The sequence below is a fragment of the Hyperolius riggenbachi genome, chromosome 6 (genome assembly GCF_040937935.1).
Source record: "Hyperolius riggenbachi isolate aHypRig1 chromosome 6, aHypRig1.pri, whole genome shotgun sequence".
NCBI classification, from domain to species: Eukaryota; Metazoa; Chordata; class Amphibia; order Anura; family Hyperoliidae; genus Hyperolius; species Hyperolius riggenbachi.
Genome location: NC_090651.1, coordinates 274,759,612 through 274,770,854, shown reverse-complemented (window position 1 = coordinate 274,770,854; position 11,243 = coordinate 274,759,612). Strand labels below are relative to the sequence as shown.

The 11,243-nt window shown below is 46.8% G+C and overlaps 1 protein-coding gene across 2 annotated transcripts in view; it reads left to right on the top strand.

Annotated features, from left to right (window-relative positions):
* The first annotated feature begins 1,109 nt into the window (after positions 1–1,109).
* The window catches only part of PAFAH1B2 (platelet activating factor acetylhydrolase 1b catalytic subunit 2), a 44,978-nt gene continuing 34,844 nt past the window's right edge, over positions 1,110–11,243 (top strand). Inside the window, exons 1-2 of one of the 2 annotated variants that reach the window (XM_068240909.1) lie at positions 1,110–1,210; positions 4,169–4,265. In XM_068240909.1, the coding sequence (XP_068097010.1) occupies positions 4,185–4,265 (81 nt within the window). In that variant the 5' untranslated portion in view covers positions 1,110–1,210; positions 4,169–4,184. Of the gene's footprint in view, positions 1,211–4,168; positions 4,266–10,948; positions 10,972–11,243 lie in introns of those variants that run through there. The other variant, XM_068240910.1, reaches the window with a different exon arrangement.

Genomic DNA, 11,243 nt, shown 5'->3' with positions numbered 1-11,243 from the left:
TCTCTTCCATACAGTCACCCCATCAATCACCTGTGTAGAATAATTATGGTCTTCTCCACCTGCCGCAGCTATAGGTAGCCGAGCCTATGAAATGGTGCTGCAGTTTGGTTTAGCAAAAACTTTTTGGCCCGTTCACACTTGAAATCGCAAAATTTGATCGCTATCACCTAGCAATTTTGCACTGAGATGTTCCGAGATAATGGGCTCTATTCTCAAAGACTTCCCGCATGCGGTAAAGTGCATGCGGGAAGTTACCGACCAAAACAAAGCCACATTGAAATTCTCAAAATGTTCCGCATGTTTTTTCCGCATGCGGAAAAAGTGAGGTAAAAGTGCGGGATTCATGCGGAAAAATTTCCGCAAGTCGGTATTTTCCACAATAGAAGATCAATTCTCAAAAATGTTCAAGCGCATAATTTCGTCGTTAATTACCGATTTTTTATCACCTACAAGTAGTAGGTGATATATTCCGCATCCCATTGACTTTAATGAAGTCTGGAGGCTTGCTGGACTTTAACTTTTTTTGCATTAAACACTTTTTCATGCGACCTTTTTACCGCATGATTCCCGCATGAATAATGGCTGTTTCCGCATCTTTTTTTCCGCATGCGGCAAACATTAGAGAATGCTGAAAAAATGCGGAGTTTACCGCTGGCGGAAATATAGCGGTAAAATTTTGCGGAGGTTTGGTCTTTGAGAATTTGCTGCAATTGCATTTTGTTATTCTCCTTCCAGTAAATGAGAATAGCAATGCAATCACCCAGAAAATGCTGCATGCAGCGCATTTGCAATCAGCAGCAATCGCAATCGCTGTACTGTGAATAATCCCATAGGATTACATGTGCTGCAGCACTTTGCTGATTGCAAATGATCAGCAAACCGCTACCAGAAAGCGCACCACTGTGAACAGGGCCTTATCAAGCATACCTTTTTTTTAACCGCAAAGTTTTAAGCAATTAATTAAAATAAAGCGGCAATAATGCATGTAAAAGACTGTAATATCACTTAGGAATATGAATAACAGTTCCCACCCAGCACAGGAGTCCACTACTGCCATTCAGTCCTTCGCATCGTCACTTCCGTTAGCTGTCATTGGCCCAGCAGTCCATGAGCAGAGCAAACGGAAGTTGCGTAGAAGGAGACGGTCGCGCAAGCGAAAGCTGCACCGGGGTTTCTTTGACCGGAAGGGGTGGAGTTACCGGAGCACCGAGTGAGTCACGTTATGAGATTGCTAATGATGGTGATTGCTGCTGGGCTCGGAAGTATGAATGAGGAGCTGGTGTCCCGGCTGCCCCTCCCTCATGCTGCAGCGGGTGATGGCAGGAGGCTGAGCTGCAGGGGATGCGCTGCCTCGGTGTACATCACAGCTGGGCCGCCCCCATCTCCTGGCTGGCGGGCTGTGGATGGGATAGGAGACAAGGAAGTCATCTGCAAGGGGGAGATTATTCAGAGGGCTCCTGCTTATAGAGGAGTGATGCTCTGGTGCAGCTGGAGGAAAACGTGTCTGCTGTAGATGTGTATAGAAACCCAGTGCTCTTATCTGCAGTATACTATAGTAGAGGAGTCGCTGCATGAGGTCCCCTCCCCCTTGTGGTGACTGCTGTGGCCAAGATCTGAGGGGTCAAATAAGAAACCACCATGATTTCTCTCCTTGCAGCTACTATGACAGCCCCATTCCCCCAATAATGGCAGCTACTATGAGACCCTTCTTTCCTCTGCCTTAATAACAAGTGTATACATCATGACATCATTCTTCTCCCCCACCCCCCCCTTATAACAAGTGCAGACACCCTCAGGCCCATTTCCCACTTGATTACATTTTCAGCATCGCACAGTGTACGCGAGACACTGTTTCCAACCTTGCATTGCACTTTAGTGCAGTAATGCAAAGCATGGTTACAGTTCAAATCCCAGCCAGGTCAACATCTGCAAGGCGTTTATGTTCGTGTCTGCGTGGGTTTCCTCTGGGCACTCTGGTTTCCTTACACATCGCAAAAACATAATGATAAGTTAATTGGCGCACACACACACACACTCTGTACAGCGCTGTGGAAGATGTCTGCGCTGTATAAATAATAATGCAGTATGTTTCTATTTCTTACTAATGAATGGATTCTGCACTGCATTGGAGAGAATCCATGAACGTGGTGTGTGTTGCTACAGACACCTGGGTAGCCCTGCACAGAGTGGTGCAGTCCATTTTGTACATAAATGTAAGGCCAGCTGCAGTTTTTCTGCATTTGAAATTAGGTTAAATAAATGGTAGTTTATGGAAGTCGACCTGGAAAGTGGTCCCATTAAAAAAAAAAAAAATTGCATCATTGATGTACATTAAAGGGAACCTGAAACGATCAAATAAAAAAAGTTTTATACATTCCTGGGGCTTCCTCCAGCCCCCTTCTCGCTTAGTCCCTCCCCCTGTCTGCAGTCTCCGCAATCAGGCCCCGTAACTGCGGGAGTTGGGGGCTCACTGTGCATGCCACGCTCCCATTGCCTGAAGAGTGCAGAACACTCACAGCTGCGGGAGCGAGATGCGGGAGCGAACTTGACTGCACTGTGCCTGCGAAACTGGCCCCGAATTGCCAGGCCGGATTGCGGAGGCTGCAGGCGGCGGAGGAGCGTGATGAGGGAGTGATCAGGCTGGAGGAAGCCCCAGGTATGTATAAGACTTTTTTCTCCTTTGTCTCAGGTACACTTTAAATATCCACTAATGAAAGGTCCAATTGTGTATGTTACTGCTAAGCAGGAACCATTTTCCTGTGCTTCTTTTTTAAATCTCACCTCAGAGGCCTGGTGCACACCAAAAAACGCTAGCAGATCCGCAAAATGCTAGCAGATTTTGAAACGCTTTTTCTTCTTTTTCTGCAGCGTTTCAGCTAGCGTTTTGCGGTTTTGTGTAGCGGTTTTGGTATAGTAGATTTCATGTATTGTTACAGTAAAGCTGTTACTGAACAGCTACTGTAACAAAAAACGCCTAGCAAACCGCTCTGATCTGCCGTTTTTCAGAGCAGTTTGCGTTTTTCGTATACTTAACATTGAGGCAGAAACGCATCCGCAATCCAAAATCTGCAGCAGCCCGGGAGTATGCGTTTCTGCAAAACGCCTCCCGCTCTGGTGTGCACCAGCCCATTGAAATACATTACCCAAGCGTATCCGCAGCCGCAAGCGGATCGCAAACCGCAGCCGAACCGCTCTGGTGTGCACTAGGCCAGAGAGTTGTTTTTCAAATTTGTCTGATCCCTATAAGACACACCTAGGTTTAGAGGGCGAACACCAGGGAAAAAAAATATATAACAAACATGGTGCGCCTATGTTCCAGGAACATCTTGTAGATTTTCTCCCCCAATTGGTGTTGTCCTGTGTCCCCGGCTCCCCGTGTCTCTCCTGCTCGCCCCCCCCCCCCCCCCACCAGACTCTCCTGTTCCCCCTGTATAAGTAGAAGTGTAGCAGCAGCTGTCTTTCCTAATCCAGCAGCTCCTGTGGGGATCACAGACCTCTTATCTTCTGCACTTCTACTCTAGTGACAGCTTCTGCTGATCACGTCATCAGCAGAAGTCATTGTTAGGAGGAGCCGCGTGGGACAGGAGCTACTGGATTAGATAAGACAGCTGTCACTACACTTCAATTTAGATAGGGGAGTAGGAAACGGAGGGTGGCGGACACACACTGGGGACAGAGTGGACACACTTGGGACAGAAAGGACCATGCAGGGAGTCCCCGACATGTTTGGATTGGCGAGTGTTCATAAGTCGGGGACTCCCTGCATTCGCCCTATAAGATGCAGGGACTTTTTCTCCCCATTTTGGGGGGAGAAAAAAGTGTGTCTTATACGGCGGCAAATATGGTATTTAACTTCATGTGAAATTCACTTTTATTTACTTAAATTTCAGCAATGGTATTGAAAATATAAATGGTGCATGATATTTGTTACCATATACCTTTATTTATCACTGCAGTATTGTTAATGTGGAGCTCATACAGTATATCTGCATATTGAAAATGTATCAGCGTGGTATGCTTTTTCACGCAGCTGTATGGTTAAATCCTGTTGAATATACAGTCTGTTTTATGTCCTGAGCAGTAGAATCTACATTGGTGTTTTGTTTACTTATTACAGATTCTTCTGTAACTCGTACCTGTTGATATATATATTTTTTTGCATTTACAGGCAGAGTATCTGCATAATGAGTCACGGGGACACAAACAGTGCTGCTGTCCCTCATGCTGCTGAGGATATTCAGGGGGATGACCGCTGGCTGTGTCAGGTAATACACCACCTTACAGATACATGACTGTAACCAGTAATCTTTGGTCCAGGCTGGATAGTGTACTGGTCCTCTGACATAGGAGACCAGGGTTCATATCTCAGCTTTTACTCAGAAAGCCAGCACCTATGCAGTAAGGTGTCCTTGGGCATGACTGCATAACACTTTTTTGCAAAAAATGCGTGCAGCATGCGTTCCCGGACCACACAGGTCCGGAACGCATGTAGTGTGAACATGCACTGTCTGATGTAGTGCATGTCGGCCTCCTGCACGCGTTTCCAAAACGCAGCTGGAAACGCATGCAGTGTGAACGGGGCCTTAGTTGGAGACATTTCAGTAAAGGTTAAATCTTAATAAACCATTTGGCCTGCGACGTAGGCCATGTTTTAGATTTTGTCTCCTTACTTGATTGTGTTTGACACCCCTGCTTTCCAGTATAGAAACCAGGGGGAGAAAATTAAACCTGCAGGGGTGTCTTGTGGATCTTCTCCTCCAATCATTTTGTTCCACTTGTGCCTTATGTCCTCCTTGTACTTAGTGTGCCCTCCCTGTGTCCTCCTCTGTCCCCCTTATGGAAGGTCTCACTTGACAAAAGAATGTAGGCAAACTGGGCTTATTTAGCTTTGGAAAAGAGACAACTTAGCCTGAATTCCCATTAGTGTGATTCCGTCAGTTTCCCTGCATGCAAATTTGGATGCAGAATTACAACCCATTGAAATCAATAGGCTGTTTCCGAATTTGGGTGCAGGGGAAAAAAAAATCTTTTTAGACTTCACATCCGAATGCCATTAGCCGATTCACATCAGCACGGGTGTTGGAAACGGACATAGCACCCTAGTGGAAACTTGCTGAAGGTCTCTTTTCTCCCATCGTCCTCCAGGACGGCTGCTGCTGAGACATTGTATGTCTCCGGCGACACTGGAAACACCTGAAATAAATTTAAAATGTAAATGATGTGTGAGCCCATAAAGGAACTCCTCCCTCCTCAAGCCTTCAGTTTTTTGTTGTTTCCCATGCATGCTGGTCACCTGAATAGACAGGGAGTTTGTTATTTTGTTCGGATACAGGATTTTGCCTGGGGCACCTGTATTATAGATAGGTAGGTTACCTTATGGCGGTTGGGGTCGGTGACGGGATGTTGCGACCTTTTCAGGAGATTGTGCGGTATGTTTACCTGGCTTCCTGTATCTCTGAGGATAGGAGAAGCCGCCATGGCCGCCTACTCTGGGCGTTCGGGGAGCGTGCAGCCGGGAGTGGATCTGGCCGGATCAAGTCTCGCGCGATGAGACTGTACGCATGTCATTTCCGCTTCCGGGACTGGTGGAGGGCAGGGGGCGGCGCCTGAAACCAGGAAGGACGGCTATACAAGCCGCACTTCAGCGCACGAGGGACGCCGCTCAGCTGCATAATGGAGCGGGTGCAGTCCTCCAACAATGCAGAGGAGAATACCCCGGCGGCCATTCCGACAGATAAAGGCGCAAGTCCGCGGGTATGTAAGGAAGCTCAGCTTTCTATCTCTCCCCATGTGCTATCAATAGCTAGATTACTAAGCGCTGTTTGTTTTCTTTTGTGTTTTCTCCACAGAAAGCGGCAGCAAAGCAGAAAATTAGATGTAGGATTTGTAATGCTAGACTGCAGGAAGGAGCTACTAAAAATATATGTAGAGAATGTCATTTGGAATCAAAGAAGCCTTCGGGCCCTGGGGGGGAGGGATCCCAGGCTGCAAAAGCTTTATTAGATTTAATGAATACTGTTAAAGAAGAAATTTCAAACACGTTTACTGCTTTCAGGTCTGCCCTGTCTGTAAATCAGGAACAGAGCCAGACACTGGGACTGGATTCTCAGTCCTCAGCAACCATCTCAGAACCAGTGCAGGAGGTAGCTGGTCAGTCTTCAGTTATCCAAACACCTGGTCAGCAGTCTCTCATTCAGGTGTCTGATAACTCGGGGGAGGAAGGGGCAGTAGATTCAGATACGTCAGACAAATCGAAATCTGTAACATCGTCCCGATATTTGTTTTCGGCAGAGGACACAAATGAATTATTAAAAGCTATATATGACTCTGAACAGTTAAAGTCAGATTTGCCGATCACATCTGTTAGAGATGACATTTACAAGGGGTTAATTGTACAAACGATGAAGGTTTTTCCCATACACGACTCAATCAAGGAACTCATAAGATCCCAGTGGAGGGATCCGGAGAAACGGTTTTTTATTCCGAGATCTTTTAAAAGGAGATTCCCCTTTAAGGAGGAAGAGGAATCTCCTTGGACCAAGTGTCCGAAATTAGATGCTGCATTGGCGCAGTATTCAAAAAACTCTGACTTGTCTTTTGAAGATGCGGGATCCCTGAAGGATCCCATGGATAGAAAGGCAGAGGCGTTGTTAAAACGCGCATGGGACGCCGTATCCTTTTCATTTAAGCCAGCGATTGCTTCAATCTGCCTGGCTAGGAACTTGGTAAGATGGATTGATGGGTTGCAGAATCATCTTATTGCGGGGACTCCGCATGAGAAAATTCTCGAATCCTTGCCGGTTATTGCCAAGTCGGTGGCGTTCTTGGCTGACGCAGCCTCGGAAAACGTAAGGGCCTCGGCAAAAGCAGCAGCTCTCGTCAACTCCTCCAGACGAGCGGTTTGGTTAAACGCTTGGGAGGGAGACTCAGCTTCGAAACATAACTTGTGTTCCATGGAGTTCCAGGGCGAGTTGTTGTTTGGGAAGGACCTTGATTCGGTTTTAGAAAGATCCTCGGATAAGAATAAAAAATTTCCGGATAGAAGGAAAAAAATTCCTAAAAACCCTTTGTCAATAAAAGACCCCCGTCTCGATCAGAATCAACAACAAGGGGAGGTTTTCAGTCCAAAAGGTGGACATATAATGCAGGTAGGGGAAGGGGTTCATTTCTCTTTAACAAACCCCAAAACCCTACCAATAAGCAATCAAAGTGACTATCAGGCTGTGGGGGGAAGGCTGAGTTTCTTTCTTCCGGCTTGGAAGGAAATAACCAAAAGTCCGTACATTTTGGATTTAATTCAATTAGGTTACAGAATCGAATTCAGTTCAGTCCCTCCTCTCAGCAAGTTAGTAACAGGAGTCCCAAGGGACCCTCGGAGAGCGCAAGCTCTAAGAGATTCAATAATCTCGTTATTGGAAAAAAGAGTAATCGAAAGAGTCCCCCCCAGGAACATTTTCGGGGGTTTTATTCAAGAGTCTTTCTAGTTCCCAAACCCTCAGGAAAGTTCAGGATGATTTTGAACCTAAAATCCCTGAACCCTTACATTGTGGAGAAAAAGTTCCGCATGGAAAGCATCACCTCTGTAAGAAATTCGATGTTTCCAGATGCGTTTCTAGCAACATTGGACTTAGAGGATGCTTATCTTCATGTACCAATACACCCGTCGTGCCTAAAATACCTCAGATTTGCAGTTCAGATCGGAGAGTCAATTTGCCACTATCAATATCGTGCCCTGCCGTTCGGGATTACATCCGCCCCGAGAATCTTCACAAAGGTGATAGCAGAGGTGAGTGCTTTCCTACATCTCCACAATGTAAGGGTTCTGCCCTACTTGGACGATTTCCTGTTTCTGGCAGAAACAAAGGAAACTTTAAAGAAGCAGCTAGATTTTTCAATACAATGGTTAACAAAACTGGGCTGGATCATAAGCGAAGAAAAGTCCAAAATGATTCCAACCCAGAGGCTTGTATTTCTGGGATTGTTATGGGACACAGAGACTCAGAAGGTGGTCCTGCCCGAAGACAAGATCTCCAGATTAGTGCAGAAAGTACAAATATTCACGGGGGGAAAGAATGTGTCATTACGAGTCGTAATGTCTTTACTAGGGCAGATGTCCTCAACCTTCCCGGCAGTAGAATGGGCCCAGGCTCATTCAAGAGACACTCAGGCCTGGTTTCTGTCAGTTTGGGACAGGAATCAGAGGTCATTAGACGACTTGGTACAGGTGCCAGACCAAGTTCGAATGTCCCTCCAGTGGTGGACTTGTCGAGATCATTTGTCTCTAGGGAGACGTTGGTTTCAGACGGCCCCAATAAAAGTGTATACAGATGCCAGTTTAACAGGTTGGGGAGCTCATTGTTCAACATTTCAGGTCCAGGGTTATTGGGGTCAGGAAATGATGGACAGTTCTTCCAATTTCAAAGAACTAATGGCTGTGAGACTGGGGCTTCTACAGCTCCAGGACCAAGTAGTGGGAAAGGAAGTCCTGGTTTACTCAGACAATATAGTGACGGTATCTTACCTGAGGAAACGGGGGTACCAGAGTGGAAAATTTACGGGAACTTACGTTACAAATAATGTCCTGGGCGGAATCGAGCCTGATATCTCTGACAGCAGTACACATTCAGGGGATCAAGAACAGGTGGGCGGATTCACTGAGCAGAGGAATGACTATGGAGGCGGAGTGGCAGCTCAATCAAGAAGTCTTTTTACAGATAGTACAGAAATGGGGGTGGCCGGTAATAGATTTATTTGCGACCCCACAAAATGCGAAGGTAGAGGATTTCTGTTCCCTGTACCCCACAGTACCGGAAAATCGATTGGATGCCCTGATGGTGGATTGGCCTACGGGGCTCCTTTATGCCTTTCCCCCTTTTCATCTAATTCCCAGGGTACTGAGGAAGGTAGAAATATCAGATTGCAGTGTGATATTCATAGGTCCATGGTGGCCCAGAAGGACCTGGTTCCCACGTATACAACAGCTAGCGGTAAAGGGCCCATGGCATTTAGGCAGCAGAGTGGACCTGTTGATGCAGGAAGGCCAACTACATCCCAATCCTCAAATGCTGAACCTCACGGCTTGGATACTGAAGAAAGCATCCTAGAGGGATGGGGGTTTTCAAAAAAGGTAGTTTCCACATTGGTTAGATGTAGGAAACCTACGACTAGGAAAAAGTACGAGAAAATTTGGAAGGCCTTTTTACTTTGGAAGGAAAGAAATGGGGTCAGAACGAATGATCTAAAGTTTATTTTAGAGTTTTTGCAGAGGGGAGTGGATCTAGGGTTAGCGGTTAGTTCCCTAAGAGTCCAGGTATCTGCTTTATCAGTTTTTCTTAACCACCTGAGCGGTCTGGACGAGCTCAGCTCGTCCAACACCGCCGGAGGCTGCCGCTCAGGCCCTGCTGGGCCGATTTACATCAAATAAAAAGCAGCACACGCAGCCGGCACTTTGCCAGCCGCGTGTGCTGCCTGATCGCCGCCGCCCTGCGGCGATCCGCCGCGAGCAGCGGCGAAAGAGGGTCCCCCCAGCCGCCTTAGCCCAGCGTAGCCGGAACAAAAAGTTCCGGCCAGCGCTAAGGGCTGGATCGGAGGCGGCTGACGTCAGGACGTCGGCTGACGTCGATGACGTCACTCCGCTCGTCGCTATGGCGACGATATAAGCAAAACAAGGAAGGCCGCTCATTGCGGCCTTCCTTGTTTATTCTGGGCGCCGGAGGCGATCGGAAGATCGCCTCCGGAGCGCCCTCTAGTGGGCTTTCATGCAGCCAACTTTCAGTTGGCTGCATGAAATAGTTTTTTTTTTATTTAAAAAAAACCCCCCCGCAGCCACCCTGGCGATTTAATCAGAACGCCAGGGTGGTTAATAGACAGTTGTCAAGAAACAATTTTATTAAAAATTTCCTTTCCTCAGTAGCCAGGACTCAGCCTATTCCAGAGAAATTAGTCCCGCCTTGGGATCTGTCATTGGTTCTTGACTTCTTGACGTCGGAGAGATTTGAACCTTTGACAGACGTACCGTTGAAATTTTTATCAATTAAAGTGGCTTTTTTGGTGGCAATCACGACAGCAAGGAGGATAGGTGACATCCAATCCTTGTCTATTAAAGATCCATACATGATAGTACATCCAGACAGGATAGTTTTTAGGCCAGACCCAGCGTACTTACCAAAAGTGGCTTCGGCTTTCCATAGATCGCAGGAAATAATACTGCCTTCTTTTTCCGCAAATCCATCTAGTGAACGGGAAAGAAAATGGAGCACTCTGGACGTTAGGAGAGCAATCTTGATATACCTCCAACGAACAGCGGAGTGGAGGAGGTCAAGTCATTTGCTGATCTCTTATGCGGGATCAAGTAAAGGCTTACAGGCATCAAAGGGCACCATTTCTAGATGGGTGAGGGAAGTGATTGCGTTAGCTTACAAATCTTCAAATATTGCAGCTCCTTCCAGAATAACAGCCCACTCTACAAGATCCTTAGCAGCTTCATGGGCAGAAAGATCAGGTGCAAGTCTAGAGCAGATCTGTAGGGCTGCAACCTGGTCTTCGCATACCACGTTCATCAAACATTATCGCGTGGAGCTACTGTCAAGCCAGGACCAAAGTTTTGGGCGCAAGGTTTTACAGGCCATCATCCCTCCCTAAGGTAAACATTTCTCGCTGGTCTCAGCAGCAGCCGTCCTGGAGGACGATGGGAGAAAGTCCCAGCTGCTTACCGGTAGCCGTGTTTCGGCGAGTCCTCCAGGACGGCTGCCTGAGTTCCCAACCCTATATGATGTATCTGTGTATATGTATATGTTATATATATGAATGGGTACTCGGTTTTGAACTGAAGGCTTGAGGAGGGAGGAGTTCCTTTATGGGCTCACACATCATTTACATTTTAAATTTATTTCAGGTGTTTCCAGTGTCGCCGGAGACATACAATGTCTCAGCAGCAGCCGTCCTGGAGGACTCGCCGAAACACGGCTACCGGTAAGCAGCTGGGACTTTCCATATTAGGGTGATTATTATTATTATTTAGTATTTACGGTATATAGCGCCGACATATTACGCAGCGCTGTACAGTGTATATATGTATATTGTCTTGTCGCGAACTGTTCCTCAAAGGAGCTCACAATCTAATCCCTACCATTGCCATATATCTATATTATGTAGTGTAAGTACTGTAGTCTAGGGCCAATTTTAGGGGGATCCAATTAACTTATCCGTATGTTTTTGGAATGTGGGAGGAAACCGGAGTGCCC